This window comes from Girardinichthys multiradiatus, chromosome 12 (genome assembly GCF_021462225.1).
Source record: "Girardinichthys multiradiatus isolate DD_20200921_A chromosome 12, DD_fGirMul_XY1, whole genome shotgun sequence".
Lineage (NCBI taxonomy): Eukaryota > Metazoa > Chordata > Actinopteri > Cyprinodontiformes > Goodeidae > Girardinichthys > Girardinichthys multiradiatus.
The window spans coordinates 30,770,569-30,797,050 of record NC_061805.1 but is presented as its reverse complement, the minus strand read 5'-3'; the positions used below and the strand labels follow the sequence as shown (position 1 = coordinate 30,797,050).

The following is a 26,482-nucleotide window of genomic DNA, read 5'->3' as shown; positions in this document are numbered from 1 at the left end:
GTGATGGTTTATAGATAGATAGATAGATAGATAGATAGATGTTCATAGGATTCTAAGATAGTGAGCATTCCGGGTCCTGCTGCAGCAAAACGTCGTCAATCCATGCCACTTCCACCTCCATGCTTCATAGATGGCCTGAAGTTATTTTCCTGGAATACTGATTTTGTTTTATGCCAAACACACCCATTGTTCTGATGTTCAACTAAGTGAGTTTTAGATCTATCCAACGACCATTATTACTGAATTTCTAGTCTTTGTCATCGTTCTCTCTTGTAAACTTTAGACTGGCCTTTGTATTTTTCTTATACAGCAAACATTTCCTTCTTGCAAACCCTACTTAAAAAGTGTGCAGTATTTCTGATTTCACAGACATGCACTTTCACAATACTAGGAAGAGCCCAGGTAGATCCAGATATTGTAGCGTTTTTGGAGACATCTTTTAGGTTTTTTGCAGTTTGGCCTTAGGCTGAACTTGCTTAGACAGCCAGACCTGTTTTGTCATTTAGTCATCAATTGTCCTCCACTTGTAAAACAATGAACAACATTTCTTTTCTGAAGTGGAATGGCTGATGTCGAATTACATTGAGACCTTCTTAAATCTGTTAAAAGAGTCATTAGCTGCTAAAGTTATCTTTCTGAAGGTCTCAGAAAGCTCTTTCAATCACACTATGGTGTTTCCTCTCACTTCCACCCTCAAGAGAAAAAAAACGTTTTCTCTGAACGTTATACAGAGCAAGTCGCCATTAAAATGCTGGGTAAACAATGAGCTAATCATGTGCCCCTAACGTAATACTGTCAAGGTTTGAGGTTGTGTGGGACCAAAACACAGACAAACACTAGGCAGCAGCATGATGAGAAAAAAGTTTTTCTTTAATGAAAGGTTTCCAAAACTTACATGGGTTAACAACAAGAAGACATGGATAATCAGCAGGGAACAGCAAGGTAGTTAATGGGAGGAACCAGCAAGTGCCAATGAGAATCAGGTAGGTAATCAGATGAATACTGAACAGGTGTGAGGAGCAAGCTGCATGGAACTGAGGGGGACTGTATCTAAAGAAAACTAATTAACAGGGAAACCAAAACTAGGTAACAAAACTCAGGGAACAGATCTAAGAAAACTATTAACAAGCATAAAGTATAGGAATCTGGAAAGTAACAACAAAAGTAACCTGAGGACAAGAGGGAATCTAACTGAGAAAAGTAAACACACACAAAACTCTAAGTGACAGATTGCAACTAATGACCTAACAGAAAAGAAATAAACATGTAAGACTGAAACAAAAGAGAACTGAACTGAAATAACAAAACCCGGGAAAAGTGGATCTAAGGGGGAACACAACACAAGAATCTAGGCAGCAATAACTAAAAATAAGTAAACAAATATTCTAGAAGGAACAGAAAAACACCTGACTGAGAAAAAGTCAATCAAAAAACCCAAAATGGCAGATAATAACAAATACACGCGTGTAATTTTAGGCATTTTAATTGGGAATATGTAATAATACATGTGGACATGTCCCTATTCCTCACCAGTAGTAGATTTTTTAGAGATGTTATACAGAAAGCTTTTACTTACGTTTATTAATACAGTTAAAACTGGTTATAAATGTCAATATGTTCAGATTTGTTAAGAACCCACAGGCTTCCGTATGGAGTCTAAATCTTCCACATGCCACGTACATTTTAATTTTGTAAATCGGTAATAATACATCAACGCGGGAACGCGCAAGTTGCGCCTTTGACGTTGTACCATGTGACCTGATAGATGCTTCTGATTGGTATTTTAAGTTGCGCGTGGAGCCCCGGCGCTTCATTACATTAACCAACGGCGCGGTGGGTCACGTGACACCATCTGCTGCTGCCTGCTGGCTGAGCGAAGCGTGTTAGCAGGTAAAAGAAAGTCACATATGTTTCGCGATGTATGTGTAAAAACCCGCGTGAATAATTACAGATGTGTATTGTTTTTATTTTGGGTTTGTTTTCTTAGCGACTGTTGGACGTTTTATGAGTATATAAACTTGACCTGAACAGGTTGTTCGGTGGCTTGCTAACACGCGAGGCTCTATCGGAACTGTAAGCCATTGTATTGTATTTTGGAAAGGGCCTTTCACATGCCGGGGCTGGTAGCATTTATTCGCTAATTGGTTTTGTGGCTACCTAAATTTCGACAAAGCTGTTGTCCCCGAAGTAAAAACAAAACACCTGGGACCCGTAAGTACAGGAATTTTGAGAAGACACGCCACCATGTTACTTTCGTTTAGGGTGCTAGCTCGCTGCTAATGTTAGCTTTTCGCTCGGGTTTACACAAAGGGGTATGTCGTCGCACTTTAGACGTATGTTTGTTGCCCCTTTGCTTGGCTTGTTAACTGTAAAACAAAAGCATTACGCTCTTAGGACACGAGGAACAACCGTAAAATTACTGCGCTGATATTCTCCAAGCAGATCACGATGGTTCTTAGGAATGGCGTAGAGGCTGTTGAAAGAACAAAGGCGAACGGTCGGCTAGGCTACAGCTATCATGAGCTCGACCGAGCGTTAGCTTGATTTCATTTTCTGTTATATTTTCAGTTGAGCGCCTCGCGACGTCAGTCCAATTCGGTTATTTATAAAGTCAAAACATACGAACAAACATTGAGAATAGGATTAGGGTGAAACCGAGTTAACCCGGACAATCCTATGTTACGTTTACGGTTTTCTGCTTGCCAACTTTAAACAACAACTCGTCACTCTTGTTTTGTAACGTTATTTGAGATCTACTTTCAAATTAGTTGTGGTGTTCTATTCATAAAGGTGACAGTCCTTTAAATGTCACTGTTATATTGCTTTTCATCTGTTTTGTCGTTAAACTCTTGTAGCTGATGGATGGAAAGAATATTTATACCCCCAATAATAAACACTGGTGCATAGTGACGGTGTTTTAGTGTCGGGAAAGGGAGGGAGAGTTGTAAGATGACACCCGGACAGTCCCCTCTTGCCTGGCTAAAATTAACCTGGGATGTGGAGGGCGACAGATAGGGGGTTATAGTCTTACATGGTATATAACTGCGTGTCTCAGTCGGCTTATATCAAGTGTACAGCTCTAGTATTGCACATTCATCCAGTGCTATTTTTTGCAGACAGCACAATTCACTTCTACCTTTCTCACAGACTGGCATTCCAATTACCCTTTTTGTACTTTGTTTTTTTTCCCCAGATTTTTCTATTTTGTACATTTTTTTTTTTGTATATACTGTGTATGATGACTTCTGTGGTCAGCAATCCAGCCCGAGGGACTCGGGACAAGATGCTGCCCACAACCACCCAAACGACACAGCCACAGAAACAGATACAGGTGAGATATTGACTATTCTTCTCATCTTCAAATTATAATCTTATTTACTATTAAACAACATGGAGATTACCCCCACCAAAAAAAGACTGGTGATCAGAATGATCAAATTTTAGCTTGATGGGCCCTGAGCAGTCAGCCGGAAAAACCAATCTTGAATCTGATTGCTAACCAGCCCGATGACAACGCTCTTCAGCATGAATACTGTTACTGAGGAAATATGGCTGAAGTACAACACGGTTGCTTGGTTTTGTCCTTTAAACTTTTGACCCCTGTCTGTATGGAATATGCTGGATTTCAAAATGTTGGCATCCTTTTGTAAATCTGAATTGATCGGGGTCTACATCCTTTAGTGAATGCACAACCCAACCCAATTTCTAATACAAGATGCTAAGAATAGTTTAAAATGTGCCCTTAGTAAGCATTTGGTCATTGTTTTCAGATGGTAATAAAACCCTGTTCAACTCTGGTTCTGAATACAGTTAAACATGCTTGTAGCGTGAAGGCTAGAAAATATTTTGAGTGCTGCTTGTAGATCCTTTTATTCTTCCTAAAGATAAATCAGAATTGAATAAAATGTTTATTGGCAGGTTAAGGCTTTAGAAATGGCTAAGCTCGGGTAATGATCACTGTACTAATCAGCGGACCTCTACTTAAAATTGTTTTGACTGATTAAAACCAGGAAAGACCCCCACAGTTTCCTGTTGTCCTTGCTGAGCTCAGTTTGCTTCTTTCTTCCCAGGCCACAGCAGAGCAGATACGTTTAGCTCAGATGATCTATGACAATAATGATGCTGACTTTGAAGACAAGGTCAAACAGGTATGGTCGTGCAGAGATATGAAATAAAAGCAATGTAGCATAGATTTTCTAAACTCTTAAACTTTGTTGAGGTGCATGATTTGACTTAACGTCTTAATTCTCATTTTGTACAATCAGTTGATTGAGGTAACTGGGAAGACTCAAGATGAATGCGTAGTAGCCCTCCACGACTGCAATGAAGATGTAAACAGAGCCATCAATTTTCTGCTTGAGAGTACCTCCGACACAGTAAGAACACACACGTAAACATGGATTTACAGAGACCAAAAATGAAGTTCTATTCTTACAAGTTATCTTTCCAGTCCCCTTTTTAGTTCTGTTGAAAACAAACTATGCAGCATTTTGTGCCTTGTTTTAATCACACATTTAATGTATTTTATAGCACCAATATTTATTTTGTTTGCTCTTCAGAACTCCTGGGAGACCGTAGGAAAGAAGCGTAGTTTTGGTAAAGAAGGAGGAACCTCAGAATTAAAAGAGAGCCGGGAGAAGAAAGCGGAACGGGAGGCCAGCCGTGGCCGTGGAGTGTCCAACAAGAGAAGCAGAGGAATCAGCCGAGGTCGTGAAGGTAGGAAATGTTAAAAAGGCGTGGGGAATAATGTAGATAGTGTGTGTAAATGTGTATTGTTGTTTACATATTTTGCTCCTTGCTTTGTTTCTGATTGAATCATAGGTCGTTCAGAGGAGAACGGGTATGAGGTTCCTCCTGGAGAGAGAGGGGCTGATCGTGGGCGCAGGGGACGAGGCAGAGGTAAGTATTAGAATAAAACCAAATGCAAACAAATCCAGAGTTTATTGGTTGGTTTACCTGACATACTGGACCAACCACATTGATTGATTTATTCTTGGTGTTAAACCATTTTAGGTGGTATTTTTAATGGGGTGTTGGTTCAGACTGTATTGTTTTATAAAGTCCTTAATCAGAAATTGAGGCTGACTGGTTCTGATTAGCGCTTTTCCTGTTTCCCTTTTCTATAGGAATTGGGGGTCGTGGGAGAGGAAGAGGAGCTGTTGGAAACAGGTTCTCTTCACAAGGAATGGGGTAAGAATATGTCCTAGGCTTAAATCTTAAGTCCCACGTGAGCCATGTTAATTTTCTGTTGATTACAGTAACAAATACTGAAATATTATGAGTAAAATCTTAATCACTCTGTAAAAACATGCACGTCTTTCTGTAGGAAGAATACACTGTATTTTCAGTTTTTGTTCTTTAATATTAGCTTATCTTTTGATATCTTTTTTTTTTTTTTTTCAGCACTTTTAATCCTGCTGACTACACCACAATCTCCAGAGCAAACCAGGACAGATTGGAGGGGAATGGGAGTGAAACGGCTGAGGGAACTGGTAAATAAGAGAAACTCATCTCCACGTTTGGATTTCAGATTCTGCTCGTGTTTTTATATAGGCTGCATCTTTTGTTTTGCGGTATCAGTTCATTTTTAAAGCAGCTCAGTCTCACAGCTTTCCAAATCCAGACTGAGTTATAAAACTAAACCCTAGTGATTAGGTGTCCAGTTGCAGTCCTTGAGAGCCACTGACCTGTAGCTTTCAAAAGCATCCCTGTTTACACCCACCCGAATCAGATAAATGGCTCATTACCAGGACTCGAAAGAATTAGCTACAGGACTTTGACTCTGAAGGACTGGAGTTGGAGATCCCTGCATCTAGCACACATAGAAATAGTGAAATTGAATCTACAGATGAAGAGTTGAAGGGAACAAACCAGCAATAACTTGAAAGCTTTTTGCTCTTTGACTCCTTCAGGAACATGGCGTGGCAATCTGGAAGAGTGGACATCAGAAGAATGGAATGAGGATGTAAGGCATTACTGTTTAAAAATATAAGAGGAATTAGCAATACTCTATGAAGTACAGTGGAGATTTTAATGCATCAGTATTGTTTAAAATTTGCTATTTCAATAATATTTGTAACCACATTATTATTTAAAAGTTAAATTTCAAAACATTACTTGTTAGGTGTAAATGGTGGTTTAAGAAAAATCTAAAAGGCCACATGGCGTTGTTATATTTGGATTTATATTGAAATATAAGAACACGTAGGTGTAGATCCTGAGTCAGCAATAGATTCTCAGGTAAATCTTGCTTTTTTTTTTTTTTAAACAAGAGCATGCTTTACCCTGGTGGTGCTGCTATTTACCTTTTTACAGTCTTTGATGGCTCCAGGTCAATTTGCCCCTTTGCCAATTTGTTGTTTCATTTCATGTTGCCATTTCGTCCCTCCCCAATTCCATTACGTACCTGTGTACTTAAACCATGATGGATGAATTCATTTTATTTTTGGTAGTAGAATATTTTTAGGAATTTCGGAGAAAATGATCTAATGTGACAAATGGTGTAATGAAACTATAAATATCGGAAGACTTTGCTTTGCCTTCTGTTTCCATTTATTTAGCTTCTAATTACGGTTTGGGCCAAATGACTCATGAAATTTGACCGATTTGAATTCCTGATCAAATCAATATAACGAAATGTCTTTCTGCCAATTTAATATTATTAGTTGAGTGCAGTTTCTATGTATACATTGTTTCCTCCCTCATGTCCTTACTACTTTTGTCGGTCTCTGGAAAATAGTGGACTTTATCCTTAAAAATGTTCCCGGAACCCTGCATATAACCACTTTTCCCTACAGTAGGTTATTAGTGGAATATTCTAAATGACTTAAAATGTTAGGATTTTAAAGCAGACACAGAAACTCCCTATGGAGGGGACAAACTGACACAAGAGTTTGGGTTTGAAACACCCTCGTTAGACGGCGACATTTGTAACAAGAAAGCCTGGTGCATAACATCTCAGGGGCAAAATGACCCACCTGTCTCCATGCGAGCCAAATGCAGACATAATCTGATGACCGTTTTATGTGCTTTCACAGTTGTCTGAGACCAAAGTGTTTACTGCCTCTTCTGCTCCAGCCAACCACATCACACCTGGACACAAGTAGGTCATTCTGATCAAAGACTGTCAACCTTTTATGAAGCGTGATAAAACAAACTTAAAGAACACTGATCTTTATACACATCTTCCGAAAACAAACCTCTCCACTGCTTCTCCTTCTATTCTCGTGTCCTGCATTGGCTCAGCGTGGACGTGGCTAGCATACTGCCTAAGACTGGGGCGACTGTCGGAGGTTCTGTGGAATCTGACTTGGGAGCAATTGTTGATGGTCCCTCAGCAGAAGATTTGGGCCAAAGCCTGGTGTTTACCAACTCCCACCACAATGGAAGAACTGCAACACACAGCTACGCACATGCCACAGCCAACAGCTATGCTCATGCCGCGTCTGCCAGCACCACCTATGCACATGCTGCACTGGTATTTCTCATCATATACACTTGTACCTGTGCAAGAACCTGTATTTCCTAAATATTACTAATCAGTAGTGCTATTAGTCATTTTGTCTGTTATTCTGTCAGTCTTCAGTCATAGGTTCTGGTTTTGGGTCCCTGAATGCACCTAAGCAGGGACCAGCCCCAGACATTTGCTTGTCGGAGCAACTCGCTGGGCCTCGGCTGCCTCAGAGAACCAGTCAGATGTTGGCAACCAGCAGCAGCATCTCCAAAGACCCAAGACAGCCTCCAATGCAAAGTCCAGCTCCTGCACCCTCGCCTACTGCAGATACCAATACTCAGAGGGTTGAGAATGGCCCAATTCTATCCCAAAACTGTAAGTTCATCTTAAAACGGATAAACGCATTTAGAATTAGGACATGGGGGTTATAAATTAACCATGTGTTCTCAGCTCCAACATTATTTGTTTCTGTTTTCTGAAGTTGAAATGAAGCATCAACCAGAACCATCTGCAGTGCTCAGCCAGCTTGCTCAAAGGCAGCAGCAATCCTCCATACTACCCACCACAGAGCCCCTGGGCCTGTCTCAGACACACGCACCACAGGCCCCCACACCACCAGGTAAAGCCACAAAATAGTTTAGTGCAGCGCTATTAAATGAATCTGTTATTGAATATGGAAGCAAATCGTTACCATATTTCAAATGAAAAAGCATTTTCAGAAATGCTTTTTCATTTTAAGAATGTGGCTGCATTGTTTGACCCATAAAGGAAATTAGTTATCAATAATCCTATTTGCATTTTAATTTTCTTCTTCAAGACTGCTCATTCTTTCACTTAATTAAAATGAAAAAGACATTTGAGATTTATTTTTCAAATGTACCCCAGCAAATAGATACCAAAATTCAATTTGAAATGTAAAATTTGAAATGCTTGAAATATGGTAACAATTTGCTTTCATAATCAGAGACAGTCTTATGTAAATTAAAACGTTGGAAATATACGACAGGAAATTTTGTAAAGTTTTTTTTTTTTTTTTTTTTAAATCATTACCCTAGTAGAGCTGCACTGTGGTGCAGTTGGTAGCACTGTTGCCTTGCAGCAAGAAGGTCCCGGGTTCGATTCCTGGCCGGGGGTCTTTCTTCATGGAGTTACATGTTCTCCCCGTGTATGCATGGGTTCTCTCCGGGTACTCTGGCTTCCTCCCACAGTCCAAAAACATAACTGTTAGGTCGATTGGTCTCTCTAAATTGCCCTTAGGTGTGACTGAGTGCATGGTTGTTTATCCTGTATGTGTCCCTGTTGCCCTGCGATGGATTGGCAACCTCTCCAGCGTGTACCTCGCCTCTCGCCCGTAGACTGCTGGAGATAGGAACCAGCTTCCCCACGACCCACTAAAGAAGAAGCGGTCGAAAATGATTGATGACTCATTACCCTAGTTTTTTGTGGCTCTAGTGGTCTTTAGTTTAGAATTTGCCAAAAGAGAAAAAGGTCAGGGAGAAAAGGGGAAGATATGCAGCAAAAGGCCCAGACCTGAACTCTAACTCAGAACAGCAGCATCGGGGATGGTTGTAGCCTTCATATTCAGATGCCTGCCATGCCCTGTGACCCGCACAATGTTTAAAGCCTTTCAATGTGTCTGTGGATACTGAAAAATATGCTATTGTGTAGTTTTGTAGAATTTCAGCTGAAGAAATAAACAACACAAGCAATTTATAACGGTATTTGTTTTGAGGAAATATCAGGTTTCCTATGTCTTCCGTACGATCTTTGTGCTGTAACTTATGTTTGTGTTGGATGTAAATACAGCACATTGTTTTGAATTTCAGGTCAGGAGTCCTCTGGGCTCCCTGTAAGAGAAGGATCTTCTCTAGGAAGTAAGCTGTCAGGCCTGGAGCTTTCAATCACTGATCCTCCTCAGCGACAGTTAAAGAACCAGCGACGCAGAGCTCCTCTTCCATCAAAGGTAAAGTATTTGGACTCTTAAAACATAAAAAATATACAATAAGCCTCTTGCATACATTATAGAGTAATATCACTTGGAACAAATTAACTCATGTTAATTTACAAAGATACAATTGAACCACCTAATATCAAGTTGACAAACTCAGATTACCAAGAAGCTTTGGGTTGGTTTTTAACCCCTTCTGTAAACAAGAAGTGTACAGAATTTAAACCAGTGTAAGTTTGCATTTTTTCTACAGCACATTCTTTCTGTTGGTCTCAGATTCCATCTTCAGCAGTGGAAATGCCAGGCTCGGCGGACATCTCTGGTCTGAACGTTCAGTTTGGAGCTCTTGACTTTGGATCTGAAGCTGGAAGTGTAACAGCAGACTCTCAGACAGAATTGGTCCGGGAACATGCGTCCGCCTTGGCTCAAGTCGCCATGCCTGCTCTTGCTGCTGTTCCCGTGCAGCAGGCACAGAGCAGCATGTTCCCCACGTCAGGACCTGTGAGGTATGTGTATATTTTTAGAGGCAGTTGTTGCAAGCATTCCATCATTTCTTTACATAATGGTGGTAAACTGGTGTTTTGAATCCATTTCATGCTAGGTCATTGACATTTGCAGCAGGTGATGGCAATCACATGCAGATCTTTCCATGCTCATGTCACAATACACCAGCCCATGTAACACGTCAACATACAAGTTCAGTTAGTTGATATAACTACTGCATGTTGGGATTTCTCCATATTCAACATAGTTTTCCTGGTTCCTTCAGTATTTAACTTCTCTATTCAAAAATTCAAGAAGTTATTTTTATTTCTTCATTCTATTTATTTCCTTACTATTTCCACTCTTTCTTCACTGAGGGATTTCCCGCTTTAGATTTTTTGCCAGTTGCAAACAAAACATGTACTGGTCCTTGGAGGAAATGATTTTAACTTAAAATACATCACAAAATTCTAACTTATGATTTCAGTCCGATATAGTTGAACAGCTATACAATACCCAAATGTATGCATGTAATTGGCAACAAGTTCTCCACACTGTCTCCAACAATACCCATACTTTGGCCCCTCTGCTTAATTTTTAATGTGGAGCCAATAAAATAAAATAATCCAAATTTTCTATTATGTGAATTGCCGGTGGTGACTGGTAATTATATGGTTAATCCTGGCTTCTTTTGACCATTTTAATTTAATGTAGTTAATGTTCAAAGTTTTTAGTTCTGCTTCTTCGGAAGGGTCACCAGTATATTAAATATGTCAGTTGTACTGCTTTAAAACAACATTGCAGGGCTGTGAGGGAAATCTCACCCCTACGTCCTTAGAAAGTTATGTTGTATATCTTACCCTGGGCTTATGGTCCTTCCATATGAAGCCTAAAAACATTCTTATTCATAAAATACTTTTGTTGGTATTTCTAGCGTTATTGACTGGGAAAAAAATGAGTAACAGTAGTAAAGTCTTTCTAATAACGTCTTCTTGGGACTCTGTAAATGAGTTGTTGCAGATGTCTGATGATTGGCTGTTTTCAGTCCAATTAAGGCAACAGAGGCTTTTCCTCCATGATAACCTAAGTTTGTCTGGATTTTTATCTGTAACCTGAATGATCTCCAAATGTTTTCATGTTTGACAACAGATTAGGCAGATTGGTATCTTGGCGGGTAAAGGTTAGCAAAACATCATCTGCGTAAAGACTGGATTGAAGTCATTTCTCTTATCCAGATTCCTGTAGTTTTATCTTCTCTAATTAGTTTGCCTTTGTTACATTGTTTGAAAACCCTAAAACCCCAGTTTCTTTTTAGATCTGCATGATTTCAGGGAAAACCCGTGATGTTCTTGAATGTTGTGCAGCCTTGGTTCTGTTAATTTAATACCCCTTTGGGGCAAATAAAGTACACTGCTGAAAAAAATAAAGGGAACACTAAAACAACACAATATAACTCCAAGTAAATCAAACTTCTGTGAAATCAAACTGTCCACTTAGGAAGCAACACTGATTGACAATCAATTTCACATGTTGTGCAAATGGAAAAGACAACAGGGGGAAATCTTTGGTGATTAGCAAGACACTCAATAAAGGAGTGGTTCTGCAGGTGGGGACCAAAGACCACTTCTCAGTACCTCTGCTTTCTGGCTGATGTTTTGGTCACTTTTGAATGTTGGTGGTTCTTTCACACTCGTGGTAGCATGAGACGGACTCTACAACCCACACAAGTGGCTCAGGTAGTGCAGCTCATCCAGGATGGCACATCAATGTGAGCTGTGGCAAGAAGGTTTGTTTTTTCTGTCAGCGTAGTGTCCAGAGCCTGGAGGCGCTACCAGGAGACAGGCCAGTACACCAGGAGACGTGGAGGAGGCCGTAGGAGGGCAACAACCCAGCAGCAGGACCGCTACCTCCGCCTTTATGCAAGGAGGAACAGGAGGAGCACTGCCAGAGCCCTGCAAAATGACCTCCAGCAGGCCACAAATGTGCATGTGTCTGCACAAACGGTTAGAAACCGACTCCATGAGGATGGTATGAGTGCCCGACGTCCACAAATGGTGGTTGTGCTCACAGCCCAACACCGTGCAGGACGCTTGGCATTTGCCAGAGAACACCAGGATTGGCAAATTTGCCACTGGCGCCCTGTGGTCTTCACTGATGAAAGCAGGTTCACACTGAGCAGATGTGACAGACGTGACAGAGTCTAGAGACACCGTGGAGAGCGATCTACTGCCTGCAACATCCTTCAGCATGACTGGTTTGGCAGTGGGTCAGTAATGGTGTGGGGTGGCATTTATTTGGAGGGCTGCATGGCCCTCCATGTGCTCGCCAGAGGTAGCCTGACTGCCATTAGGTACCAAGATGAGATCCTCAGACCCCTTGTGAGACCAGATGCTGGTGTGGTTGGCCCTGGGTTCCTCCTAATGCAGGACAATGCTAGACCTCATGTGGCTGGAGTGTATCAGCAGTTCCTGCAAGATGAAGACATTGAAACTATGGACTGGCCCGCCCGTTCCCCAGACCTGAATCTGATTGACCACATCTGGAACATCATGTCTCGCTCCATCCACCAACGTCACGATGCACCACAGACTGTCCAGGAGTTGGCGGATGCTTTAGTCCAGGTCTGGGAGGAGATCCCTCAGGAGACAATCCACCGTCTCATCAGGAGCATGTCCAGGCGTTGTAGGGAGGTCATACAGACACATGGAGGTCACACACAATACTGAGCCTCATTTTGACTTGTTTTAAGGACATTACATCAAAGTTGGATCAGCCTGTAGTGTGTTTTTCCACTTTAATTTAGTGTGTGACTCTAAATCCAGGCCTCCATTGGTTAATAAATTTGATTTCCATTGATGATTTTTGTGTAATTTTGTTGTCAGCACATTCAACTTTGTACAGAACAAAGTATTTAATGAGAAGATTTCATTCATTCAGATCTAGGATGTTATTTGAGTGTTCCCTTTATTTTTTTGAGCAGTGTATGCTTGAATTTGAACTATCCATTGTTTTTCTCACAAATATTTCTTCCTTTTTCTTTTTTCTTTTTTTTTTTGCTCTTATGAACAGTGACCACATGAGCAGCGTACCCTCAGCTGTATCAGATGCCAACTTTCCTTCCCCTTCTTTGGGCCTACCTGGTGCTATTCCCTCCCCTTCACTTGGTCTCCCCAGTGCAGCAGCACCACCATCCTCTTCTGTCCCAACTCCAACCAGTCGGGTAGAGAACAGTGGCCCAAGAACTTTGCCTCCTCCTCTTGGTTTCTCACAGAGCAAAGATGTCCCATCAGGTGGTACTGCTCCTCTGACAGTAAGTCCAAACATTTTGGTCCTGGTTAGTTCCTGAAGGCTCCATGTGGCTATTACAATGAAAATTTTTAATTAACACCCTCTGTTCTTGTTATAGAATGGCTACAGTGCTATGAAGACACAGGAAAGTAAGTACTAGCTAATTTATAGCTCCTACTAAAACATTGTATTTCTTGAAGACACGAGATGAATTTCTGTTTTTCATGAAACCAGGTTCTACGTCATCTAGTACATTGAAAACAGAACCTCCTGTTCTGACTAGTGAAGGTGGATCAGGACACCATATTCCTTCTCCGGTAGTCACACCGTCCCACTCAGCCCCCATCTCATCACTCAGCAGGTAATGTCTGGTTTACTCCTACTTTCATCTAACAAGGAGATAATGATGGTTACAAGCACATATCCTAATCTTATAATGTGGAGAAAAACATCTCTGAATCTCCTAACTTTTAAATCCTTCTTTCCTTAAACTCTAAATCACATTTGCATCAAATTCATACATTAATTCTCTTTGTAGTCACCTGAGCAGTACTCACTCATCTGGGTCAGCCCTTGTTACAAGTTCTTCCCTAACGGTAAGTTCACGTGCATCTTATGACCAAGTTGAAAGTTGAAATCTTTTAGACCTGGATTTCTCACATGCATGATCTGGTTATTTCTTTCTCAACCAGATAACCAATGAGCAAAGCAGCAGCAGCCTTCATGCCTTTTCATCATCATCCAGCCAAGTTGTCCCACCTAGTGCACCTACAATTGCCAGTAGTTCCTCCTCCAATGGCCTGTACCAACCAGGAGGACCAGGATTGACTCAGAATGGCACAAACACCACAATCTCACCTGGAGGCAGCCGCACCGCGGCACAAATAGCCACCACTTCTGGTATGGTTGTGCTTATCTGATCTCAGGAGTCAACTTGGATTCATATTTTATATTGGGTTTTACACTGCTCAAAAAAATAAAGGGAACACTCAAAGAACACATCCTAGATCTGAATAAATGAAATATTCTCATTAAATACTTTGTTCTGTACAAAGTTGAATGCGCTGACAACAAAATTACACAAAAATCATCAATGGAAATCAAATTTATGAACCAATGGAGGCCTGGATTTAGAGTCACACACAAAAATAAAGTGGAAAAACACACTACAGGCTGATCCAACTTTGATGTAATGTCCTTAAAACAAGTCAAAATGAGGCTCAGTATTGTGTGTGACCTCCACGTGTCTGTATGACCTCCCTACAACGCCTGGTCATGCTCCTGATGAGACGGTGGATGGTCTGCTGAGGGATCTCCTCCCAGACCTGGACTAAAGCATCCGCCAACTCCTGGACAGTCTGTGGTGCAACGTGATGTTGGTGGATGGAGCGAGACATGATGTCCCAGATGTGGTCAATCAGATTCAGGTCTGGGGAACGGGCGGGCCAGTCCATAGCTTCAATGTCTTCATCTTGCAGGAACTGCTGACACACTCCAGCCACATGAGGTCTATCATTGTCCTGCATTAGGAGGAACCCAGGGCCAACCGCACCAGCATCTGGTCTCACAAGGGGTCTGAGGATCTCATCTTGGTACCTAATGGCAGTCAGGCTACCTCTGGCGAGCACATGGAGGGTCTTGCAGCCCTCCAAAGAAATGCCACCCCACACCATTACTGACCCACTGCCAAACTGGTCATGCTGAAGGATGTTGCAGGCAGCAGATCACTCTCCACGGTGTCTCCAGACTCTGTCACGTCTGTCACATGTGCTCAGTGTGAACCTGCTTTCATCAGTGAAGACCACAGGGTGCCAGTGGCGAATTTGTCAATCCTGATGTTCTCTGGCAAACGCCAAGCGTCCTGCACGGTGTTGGGCTGTGAGCACAAGCCCCATTTGTGGACGTCGGGCCCTCATACCATCCTCATGGAGTCGGTTTCTAACCGTTTGTGCAGACACATGCACATTTGTGGCCTGCTGGAGGTCATTTTGCAGGGTTCTGTCAGTGCTCCTCCTGTTCCTCCTTGCACAAAGGCGGAGGTAGCGGTCCTGCTGCTGGGTTGTTGCCCTCCTACGGCCTCCTCCACATCTCCTGGTGTACTGGCCTGTCTCCTGGTAACGCCTCCAGGCTCTGGACACTACGCTGACAGAAAAAACAAACCTTCTTGCCACAGCTCACATTGATGTGCCATCCTGGATGAGCTGCACTACCTGAGCCACTTGTGTGGGTTGTAGAGTCCGTCTCATGCTACCACGAGTGTGAAAGAACCACCAACATTCAAAAGTGACCAAAACATCAGCCAGAAAGCAGAGGTACTGAGAAGTGGTCTGTGGTCCCCACCTGCAGAACCACTCCTTTACTGAGTGTCTTGCTAATCACCAAAGATTTCCCCCTGTTGTCTTTTCCATTTGCACAACAGGATGTGAAATTAATTGTCAATCAGTGTTGCTTCCTAAGTGGACAGTTTGATTTCACAGAAGTTTGATTTACTTGGAGTTATATTGTGTTGTTTTAGTGTTCCCTTTATTTTTTTTTAGCAGTGTATATTAGGTGCACCAAAATCGAAATTAAATAATAACAAATTAGGTATTTTTGACCCGAAGACTAACCAGTTCAGGTTAAAGTCACACATGGGTTCTACTCTTCCTCCCCTGCAGGTAAAGCTCCTCCTAATTTGGCCCAAGGAGTGCCGCCACTACTGGCCAACCAGTACATTATGGGCCCTGGTGGATTGCTCCCTGCTTACCCGGTAACTTTTTTCTAATTCATAAGACCACAAACTTCAATGAAATTTATACAAAGACCAACACAAGGTTGTTACGTAATTGTGAAGCTGAAGTTTGTAAAACTTTTTACAAATAAGTCAGAAAAGTGTGGCATACAAATGTATTCAACCCATTTCGCTCTGATTAAATAATGAAAAACTGTGCAGTTAGTAGTTTTCAGATGGCACCTAGCAATAATCAGTGGCCAAGAGGCCGTGGAACAATGGAGAAACTACAAAGAGCCACAGATCTGATGAGTGAATCTGTTTGTCGTGCACTTCACTCATCTGACCTTCAAGATTGGCAAAAAGAAAACAAAGCAATGAGAAGTCCAAAGCCGGACACTAAAAATTTGTGGAAGATGGTGCTCTATTTAGATGAGACCAAAACTGAACTTTTTGTCCCGTATGCTGGCAGCATCATGTCATTAGGATTCATCAGCAGGAACATAGAAACAAGTCAGAGTTGATGGGAAGATGGATTGAGCTACTTACAGTGCAGGGCCTATTTATTTGACCGATCTGAAGCCATTTAGCAAAGACAAAAGGCTCAAGAGTCTGTGCAAAACAAGGGGGTGCATGTCCCTAAAGGCTTGCAGCTGTAATTGCAGGGAAAGATGGTTCTACAAAATATTAATTCAGGGTGGCACAATACAAATGCACTCCACACTATTCAGGTTTTTATTCGTGAAGTGGCAGTAAAATTTTCTGAGCAGAATTCAGATAAAAAGTTAAAAAGCTGAAAACAGATGAAGGATGATGGTATTTTTTTCTTGTATAATTTGAGCATTCAGTGGATAAACTTTGTGTAATTGTAGTGAAAGATAATTTACAACATTCCCTTATTCCAACAGCAGATCTATGGATATGAAGACTTGCAAATGCTGCAATCTCGACTACCTTTGGTGAGTATTTATTTCTCACTAGCAGTCGGAATAACAGTGTCTTTCTCTCTTTCTGGGTCACAACCATGTAAATACTGTTGTTTAATGCCCTAATCTAAATGAAGGAGATCCAAGTCCATCACCTTCTCTGATGCTATTGGAAGTTGACGCTTAATAGTGCAAAAAACAATTCTCTGTAATTTCATTTGACGGATTTATTTTGTGCTTATCCTGTTCAGTTTTTAAACATGGCTTTAAACTACCATTTTCAAACAGCTTTTTCCATTTCCACGTCTACTGTTAATCTTTTGCTTTGTTTTTCTCATTTTGATCTTCATGTTGGCTCCTTGCCAGCTCTCCCTGCTTTACATGCTCAGGTTTTTTACACAAATTCCTCATTTTTTGCTCCTGACAGTAAATAAGTAGCACAAAAGACAATCTGATAGGTCACTTTGCAACAATGGCGTAACTTTGGGTCTAGTATTGGGGGGGGGGGGGGGGTTAAGCTCTCTGCCTAGATGTTTGTTTATTGAATCATTTACTTTTGACTCAAGGAGTCTGGCTAATTTTACGTTCCTGTTTTAGAAATTCATTCAGTTGCTTTTACTGTGATTTACTTAACTTTTCTGTTTTCCTTGTATTTACTCTGCAGTTTTCTGTTCCACATCAGTTAAGCAATTAATAAAAAGCTTACTTTTACTTCATCTTTTTTCTAACATGGAACTAGAGCACCTTTGTATTCATGAATGCTGCATTGTGGTGTTTCCAAGCTTCACAATAATTTGACTTGGTTTTAATTCTTTATTAGTACTTTAAGTGAAGGATGAAGATTAACAGTTTATAACTGATGAAAAAATCATTTGCCTGAAGCAGATAAGGACACATTTTGTGATATTTAGACAAAACTTTCTGCTCAGTCCATCCAACTAAAGTTGTTCTTAAACATTACATTACCAGATGATGATGCTATTTTGCTGGCACATGAAAATTTAAGAAAATCAATAAGTTATTCATGCAGTATTTATTTGTAAATCAGGGTGATGTTATTTTATTGGGGAGGTTAAATTGATCAGATTTTGGGGTGGGTCCTTACCTGGTCACAACCTTTTTAAACTCCTCGAATATTTCTTTGTCTTACCAGGACTACTATGGTGTAACATTCCCTGGTGCTACTGCTCCAATCCCTGGAAGAGAGAGCCTAGCTAATAATCCATACTCTGGTGAGTAACATCAGGTCTACTTTGAACTTTACCACTGAATACAGGTCCTTCTCAAAATATTAGCATATTGTGATAAAGTTCATTATTTTCCATAATGTCATGATGAAAATTTAACATTCCTATATTTTAGATTCATTGCACACTAACTGAAATATTTCAGGTCTTTTATTGTCTTAATACGGATGATTTTGGCATACAGCTCATGAAAACCCAAAATTCCTATCTCACAAAATTAGCATATTTCATCCGACCAATAAAAGAAGTGTTTTTAATACAAAAAACGTCAACCTTCAAATAATCATGTACAGTTATGCACTCAATACTTGGTCGGGAATCCTTTTGCAGAAATGACTGCTTCAATGCGGCGTGGCATGGAGGCAATCAGCCTGTGGCACTGCTGAGGTCTTATGGAGGCCCAGGATGCTTCGATAGCGGCCTTTAGCTCATCCAGAGTGTTGGGTCTTGAGTCTCTCAACGTTCTCTTCACAATATCCCACAGATTCTCAATGGGGTTCAGGTCAGGAGAGTTGGCAGGCCAATTGAGCACAGTGATACCATGGTCAGTAAACCATTTACCAGTGGTTTTGGCACTGTGAGCAGGTGCCAGGTCGTGCTGAAAAATGAAATCTTCATCTCCATAAAGCTTTTCAGCAGATGGAAGCAGGAAGTGCTCCAAAATCTCCTGATAGCTAGCTGCATTGACCCTGCCCTTGATAAAACACAGTGGACCAACACCAGCAGCTGACACGGCACCCCAGACCATCACTGACTGTGGGTACTTGACACTGGACTTCTGGCATTTTGGCATTTCCTTCTCCCCAGTCTTCCTCCAGACTCTGGCACCTTGATTTCTGAATGACATGCAGAATTTGCTTTCATCCGAAAAAAGTACTTTGGACCACTGAGCAACAGTCCAGTGCTGCTTCTCTGTAGCCCAGGTCAGGCGCTTCTGCCGCTGTTTCTGGTTCAAAAGTGGCTTGACCTGGGGAATGCGGCACCTGTAGCCCATTTCCTGCACACGCCTGTGCACGGTGGCTCTGGATGTTTCTACTCCAGACTCAGTCCACTGCTTCCGCAGGTCCCCCAAGGTCTGGAATCGGTCCTTCTCCACAATCTTCCTCAGGGTCCGGTCACCTCTTCTCGTTGTGCAGCGTTTTCTGCCACACTTTTTCCTTCCCACAGACTTCCCACTGAGGTGCCTTGATACAGCACTCTGGGAGCAGCCTATTTGTTCAGAAATTTATTTCTGTGTCTTACCCTCTTGCTTGAGGGTGTCAATAGTGGCCTTCTGGACAGCAGTCAGGTCGGCAGTCTTACCCATGATTGGGGTTTTGAGTGATGAACCAGGCTGGGAGTTTTAAAGGCCTCAGGAATCTTTTGCAGGTGTTTAGAGTTAACTCGTTGATTCAGATGATTAGGTTCATAGCTCGTTTAGAGACCCTTTTAATGATATGCTAATTTTGTGAGAGTTACAAGTTACAGGTGTCAGCAAAAAAGTGGGGTGTTGGGGAAAGGGAGAGTGTCCATGTGGTTTCCGGGCTTTGTTAACCAGGCTGGTGGCAGATGGGGAAAAAACTGTTCTTGTGGCGTGAGGTTTTGGTCCGGATGGACCGCAGCCTACTGCCAGAGGGGAGAGTCTCAAAGAGTCTGTGACCGGGGTGGGAGGGATCAGCCAGAATCTTCCCTGCCCGCTTCAGGGTCCTGGAGGTGTACAGTTCCTGGAGCGACAGTAGACTGCAGCCAATCACCTTCTCAGCAGACCGAATGACACGCTGCAGCCTGCCCTTATCCTTGGCTGTAGCAGCGGCGTACCAGATGGTGATGGAGGAGGTGAGGATGGACTCAATGATGGCTGTGTAGAAGTGCACCATCATAGTCTTTGGCAGGTTGAATTTCTTCAGCTGCCGCAGGAAGAACATCCTCTGCTGGGCTTTCTTGATGAGGGAGCTGATGTTTGGCTCCCACTTGAGATCCTGGGAGATGATGGTTCCCAGGAAGCGGAAAGATTCCACAGTGTCAATTGTGGAGTCACAGAGGGTGATGGGGGCAGGTGGGGCTGGGTTCTGCCTGAAGTCCACAACCATCTCCACTGTCTTTAGAGCGTTGAGCTCAAGGTTGTTCTGGCTGCACCAGTCCAACAGATGGTCCACCTCCCATCTGTACGCAGACTCGTCACCATCAGAGATGAGTCCGATCAGGGTGGTGTCGTCCGCAAACTTCAGAAGCTTGACAGACTGGTGACTGGAGGTGCAGCTGTTGGTGTACAGGGAGAAGAGCAGAGGAGAGAGAACACAGCCTTGGGGGGAACCGGTGCTGATGGTCAGGGAGTCAGAGACGTGCTTCCCCAGCCTCACGCGCTGCTTCCTGTCGGACAGGAAGTCAGTGATCCACCTGCAGGTGGAGTCGGGCACACTCAGCTGGGAGAGCTTCTCCTGTAGCAGAACTGGGACGATGGTGTTGAAGGCAGAGCTGAAATCCACAAACAGGATCCTGGCGTAGGTTCCTGTGGAGTCCAGGTGCCGGAGGATGAAGTGAAGGGCTAGGTTGACTGCATCATCTACAGACCTGTTGGCTCTGTAGGCAAACTGCAGGGGGTCCAGGAGGGGGTCGGTGATGTCTTTTAGGTGTGAGAGCACAAGGCGCTCAAAGGACTTCATCACCACAGAGGTCAGGGCGACGGGTCTGAAGTCATTAAGCCCTGTGGTCCTTGGCTTCTTGGGAACAGGGACGATGGTGGAGGACTTGAAGCAGGCTGGCACATGACATGTCTCCAGTGAGGTGTTAAAAATGTCTGTGAAGACTGGAGACAGTTGATCAGCGCAGTGCTTCAGGCTGGCTGGTGAGACAGAATCCGGACCAGCAGCTTTCCGGGGGTTCTGTCTCCTGAAGAGTTTGTTGACGTCCCTCTCCTGGATGGAAAGAGTCGTCCTCGGCGTGGGTAGGGGGCTGGTGGGGGGGAACTTCAGGGTGGGGGTTGGAGGTGCCAAGGCACCTCTTGAGGTTGGGGAGGTGGATTGTGGCTGCAGCTGTTGGGGGGTGTCGTGGGGGATGGTTGCAGGACTGTCCCTTTGTCTTTCAAAGCATCAGTAGAACTTGTTCAGGTCGTTGGCGAGGCGTCAGTCGTTGATGGAGTGGGGGGCTTTCAGCTTGTAGTTGGTGATTTGCTTGAGCCCTTTCCAGACAGACGCAGTCGTTGGCTGAGAACTGGTTTTGGAGCTTCTCAGTACAGTCGTTTGTCCTCTTTCACTGCCTTTCCAAACTTGTACTTCATCTCTCTGTATATGTCTTTGTCCCCAGTCCTGAAGGCCTCTGTATAATATGTATAATCTCCCTTGTGTGTTTTTGAATTGACACACATATAGCAGCTTTGCCATTAGCACGTCCATTTATTATGTATTGACTCTGGGAAGTGTTTCAGCTGTATTACTAAATGGATTACAGTCAAGATTTACAGGCTTTGAAAATTCTTTAATAAAAATAAAATACAAAATAATGTACATAAGTTTTCACAACCATTACCAGTACTTTAAAGCAGACTTATGAGCAGTTACAGCCTGAAGTCTGCAACAAATGTGGCAATTATTGTAAAGTTTACCATTATAATGAAGATTTTTTTTATTATTATAGGAATCTTGGTTGATTCTGACAGAAATAAGCAATACCTATTGATGTTTCCAAACCCTAGTTAACAATACTTCCACTATTGTCATTGTTGGTTCAATGAGTCTCTAAAATCGACATCATTTGTGGGAATAAAAGCCAGTAAAAATCATCCATTTGGCCAAATATGGTTGGCACAGAGTTTTAATATATGGTGTCTGAAATATTCTAACCATCCAAATAATGATGATAGTCCGCTGCAATTGTGACATTACACACATTGATATTGCAAAGACTGTTGTGATCTGATATATCGTTGCACTTCATCCATGGCTTGATATCAGAATTGGTAAACCTGTTTATCTGACAGTTTTTTTTTTTGTTTTTTTTTTTCAAATTCTTTTTCAGAGCTTTCCTCTCAATATTTTTATCTTTATTTCTTTCCAGGTGATGCAACCAAATTTGGCAGGAATGACTCCTCGTCCCCGGCTCCCCCAACCAGCCTATCTACAGCCGGCGTGCAGTCGCAACCCCAACAGACCCAGCCGGCAGGAACTCAAGGACAGGGTCAGAACCAGGGTCAGCAGACACAGAACCAGGCCTTCCTCAACCCTCCTTTACCACCTGGCTATGGATACACCGGTAAAAAAAAAAAAAACACAACCTGTCAATGGATTATTTTCATTTTTTCATAAAAAGCAATTGTCCACTGGCTCTATGACCAAATGATTACTGGTTGGCCTTTTAAACTACAGATAAAAGGAAGCCCATTTAAAACTAGCTGTAAAACAAGACTGAAGGCAAATGCATAAACATGCTTAAAATTTTATCTGAACAGCAGCAGGAAAAGCAAATTCTTGACCGGTCTTAAACTGCAAGCCTATGTGCTTCAGTGTACAATATTGCTACTTTATTGCCTTTGGATTTAAATCCTTCATAGCCAGAGGGGTACTTCATTTACTTATTTATTACTCCATAGCATTTACACGAGGTAAAATTAAACTTTATTGATGTGATTTCTGTTAAAATTCAGAACAAATGAGTAAAACCTTTTTATTTTGACATAATTGCTAAGCTTAGCGTTTGCCCTCTGTGTTTGATTCTCTTCTAGGTCTGCCCTACTATGCTGGCATGCCTGGCGTTCCTTCAGCCTTCCAGTATGGCCCCACAGTGTTTGTGCCTCCAGCTTCTGCCAAGCAGCCTGCAATGGGCCTGGCCAACCCCTCCAGTCAGTTCCACCAACAGCACCAGCCAAGTTACGGGCAGCACGCCTACGGCGCAGGTGGGACATAACTAGGGTTTGTCTTCTTTTAGTAGAACAGTATAGCTCTTACCTTTATTCACTTAAAATCGAGATTTTCTGTTGAAGTTTACTGGTGCCTCCAGATGTCTGAAGATGAGGTCTTGCTGCATGTGTGTGGCCTGTGCTTTTTGCCTATGCTGCTTGCTTGGCTAAAATCCACTCCAGAAGTTGGCCATATAGTCACACTTTGTCATTGTCAGGTTACCTTTTCTCTCTGACCTGCCCCCATCCTCTCCTCCAATCTGTTTTCTGCTTCTCTTCTTCGTGAATTTTATTGCTCATCTCCCTTCTCCTATGATCCCCACCCTTCTTTTTCTGTCCTCCACTGTTCCTCATCCTTCAGCTTTTGATGACCTGTCTCAAGCCCACGGTGGGGAATACAGTAAGGCAGGGTATGGAGGCTCTGCCCAGTCACAGGCCAAATCAGCAGGCAGCGGCCCAGGGAAAGGTACACACGACACATGTGCATACCGAAACATTATTTGTTTGCTGCAGTGGAAATATGGGAATATATACACATGGGATACAGCAGCTCATTGCAGAGAGTGGTGAAAAAATGTGAGACCAAGTGCCTCTGCACCGCCTCACCTAATCTGCTTCTTTCTGCGGGCTGTAATACTAACATGGAAACAGAAATTCTGCTAAACAGTGAAGATTTGTTATATTTTCTGTTAACCCCTTAAGCTTCTTCCTTTTCTTGTTTTTCACTGCAGTTCCAAGTATTTCTAGTAACATTATTTTCCATTTTTCTTTTCCTCTCATTTCTCGGCACCAGGATTATCCGGATCGGGAACGGGAGGTGGAGTTCCTGACATGGGAGGTTCCATATACAGCAAAACACAGGTGTGTTTCTTGTCATGCTTGTGATTTAATGTTTAATACCTTCAGGCTTTATAGCTTTTGGTGATGTGTAGGCTAGAAGGCTGGAGCATCTATGGCTTTCAGCAGTAAGATGTTGAAGCACCTCTGTTTAGTCCTACAGGAGTTTAATCAAGTGTAAATTGTAGTCTTTAACTTGATTAAAGTTTCCATTTTTTGTTTTATTTTTTTTGTTTTTACACAAGGCTGGTTTATTTCTTGTGTAAAACATTTTATGAATTAATTACTAATTTGTGGAGTGAGGAGCCTAAAAGAAAAGAAACAAATGATTGGAAATGGACAGGTACAGAATGTATCAAGGTGGATTACAGCCTGAGATGTTCAACAATAACTCTGAGGCTCTAAAGAAAATACTGGCCAAGAAAACATTAAATATAAGAAAGTCTCTTCTTGGGATCAGGGTACAAATAGATGAGTGGTAAGAGACTTTATGGTTCACATGAAGTCATTAAAACCTCTTTGCTTTCTTTCATTGTTTCTCAGTCATTTGACAAGCAAGGCTTCCACACAGGGACACCGCCTCCCTTCAGTCTGCCTTCAGCCCTCGGAGGAACAGGCCCCATGAACCCTGGTGGAGCTCCTGGCTATGCTCCTGCTCCTTTCCTGCACATCCTGCCTCCACACCAACAACCCCACTCCCAGATGCTGCACCATCATCTAACGCAAGATGGACAGGTAAACAAAAGCTGGAAGGTCATTAAAGCTTTAGATCTTGAGCACCTCTAAAATAGTACATTTATAGAAACTCTGTGACGTGACTTAAGATGGAGAAAATGTTCTTTGCAGGGTGGTCCTGGTCAGCGGAGTCAGTCCAGCAGTATGCAGCAGAAAGCCCAAGGCAGCAAGTCCAGCTACGGCAGCTCTCCCTACTGGGCAAACTGAGGAATGCTACCCATTCCCTTCTCCCCCAAAAGGCTGTGTGGTTGCATGAGAGCGTGTGTGTAGCGTTAAAATAAAATGAAAAAGCAAAAATAGACACACTACCCTTACAATGAGCATTATGCTCTCCCCACCTCCCCCAAGTCCTCATAAGTCTTTTGGGTTCTCTCTTCCCCCCTTCTTTTCAAAATTGGTTGTACATGTAAGATATTTATGTATGTATTTATATATAAATATATATATATACTGTATATGTAATAGTAGAACATAAAAATGGTTGCCGCATTTTATTTTTGAAGGACTTTTTGTTTACTTTTTCAAAACTGCAGGAAAAGTTGTTACATTAAATATTGAGTGAAGATGATAGATGATCCAATTCTCTTGGAAAAAACAGAAAAAGGAAAAGGAGAGAGCAGTAGCACTGATCACATATGAGGACATTTCAGATGGGGGTGGGGTTTATAATGACTAACTGCATCTATCTCGTTATTCTTTTTTTATACATGACTTCCTGTTTTGCCAAATTCATCCGCTTTGTTTTTTTTGTATCTTCTCCCACTGATCTCCCTCTGCTGGAAGCTGCCTTCCCTCCTTCTGTCCATATCTGCCCTTTTTAAAAACTACAGACCAGACTTGCCCAACCAAATTTTATATTTTAATTTTAACCCTTTTTTCTGTCATAATAAAGTTCTGAGCAGTTGAAGCTCCAATGTACCTGTCTTGTCTTTTTATCCTTGAGTGCCAGTTTTTACACTTTAGATACTTTAAACTTTTTTTCATTCATCTTACAGTTTTAAATACTTAGTAACGAATTATTTCTTTGCTGCTTTTGCTATATTTTGCAGAACGTTGGTAGATGGTGATTAGGTGAGGAGAAATCTGTAAATGCATTTTACTGTTTGAGGTGTGTAGAATAAAGGGTTAGAACCACATTTACATTTCTATAAATGGCTTTTGGCAAAAAACAATTATTGGCAAACCTCATCAGTAATGGGAAAACAAAACAGAATTTGCTAAATTACTTTTTTTTGTTTTTAAAGCATTACTTTCTTCTAAATGCCTTCAAAGAATTTGGGAAGGCTAAGAATATTTCATGGCTTTGAACATTTGCGTTAAATGCCAAAACTGGATTTAAAAAAAAAACTTTAAGGAAATTCCTCACTGCTTCCCTGTGACATGGAAAAATCGAGACGTCAGCCAAGATATCGGAAAAGAATTGTAGATCTCTACATGTGTGGATCCTCCATTGGTCCAAAATCAATTTAAAAGGCAATTCTGTTCGAATTTAGAGTTTTGTATAAACGTAGACTTTTCTAGAAATTTATTAAAAATTTCTATTTCCTTTCATTTAGCAAATTAAAACATTTTTGGTTGGGAACCATATTAATATCTGGGTTGAACTGTCTGATTTTTGCAAGATTATTAATAGCTTGTGAAAAACAAGCCAGGAAACATTTCATACTAGTTGGACACAAAGCATTTGAACAGCTGAAACCTTAACTGTGCAATAATCAGGTCCACCAATGAGATATTTGTATACGTGTTTTAAAACCATTGCACCATATGGTGTAACAGCTTAACATAACTTCCGATTCATCACAAGACATCATACATCACCATTATATCAATTTGTTGGTGAGTGATTAACTATATTCCACGCTGTCCTAATTTCCTTAAATTTTTTCCATTACAGTCACCAATGTACTTACATAGTTTTATCTGACAAACCAAATAACGTACCGTATTTTTATGCAATGTAAGGAAAATGACCTGTGGTTTTC

The 26,482-nt window shown here is 41.9% G+C and overlaps 1 protein-coding gene across 3 annotated transcripts; it reads left to right on the top strand.

The window, feature by feature from the left end:
• Positions 1-1,766: 1,766 nt before the first annotated feature.
• LOC124878089 (ubiquitin-associated protein 2-like) lies at positions 1,767-25,415 on the top strand. 3 transcript variants are annotated; one of them, XM_047381870.1, is made up of 29 exons: positions 1,767-1,890; positions 3,194-3,331; positions 4,071-4,148; positions 4,266-4,376; positions 4,560-4,716; positions 4,822-4,899; positions 5,127-5,190; positions 5,404-5,492; positions 5,913-5,965; positions 7,038-7,102; positions 7,246-7,477; positions 7,579-7,828; positions 7,935-8,072; positions 9,280-9,416; positions 9,678-9,907; positions 12,954-13,194; positions 13,291-13,321; positions 13,407-13,533; positions 13,711-13,768; positions 13,865-14,072; positions 15,830-15,921; positions 16,794-16,841; positions 17,962-18,040; positions 22,088-22,282; positions 22,752-22,922; positions 23,287-23,391; positions 23,719-23,786; positions 24,306-24,497; positions 24,609-25,415. In XM_047381870.1, exons 2-29 carry the CDS (start codon positions 3,236-3,238, stop codon positions 24,702-24,704), a joined length of 3,489 nt encoding a protein of 1,162 aa, XP_047237826.1. In that variant the 5' UTR covers positions 1,767-1,890; positions 3,194-3,235; the 3' UTR covers positions 24,705-25,415. The 3 variants fall into 3 exon arrangements, with proteins under 3 accessions (XP_047237826.1, XP_047237827.1, XP_047237824.1); XM_047381868.1 differs by having other exon boundaries at positions 1,768-1,890; positions 16,791-16,841; XM_047381871.1 differs by lacking the exon at positions 23,287-23,391 and having other exon boundaries at positions 16,791-16,841.
• The last annotated feature ends 1,067 nt before the right edge of the window (positions 25,416-26,482 follow it).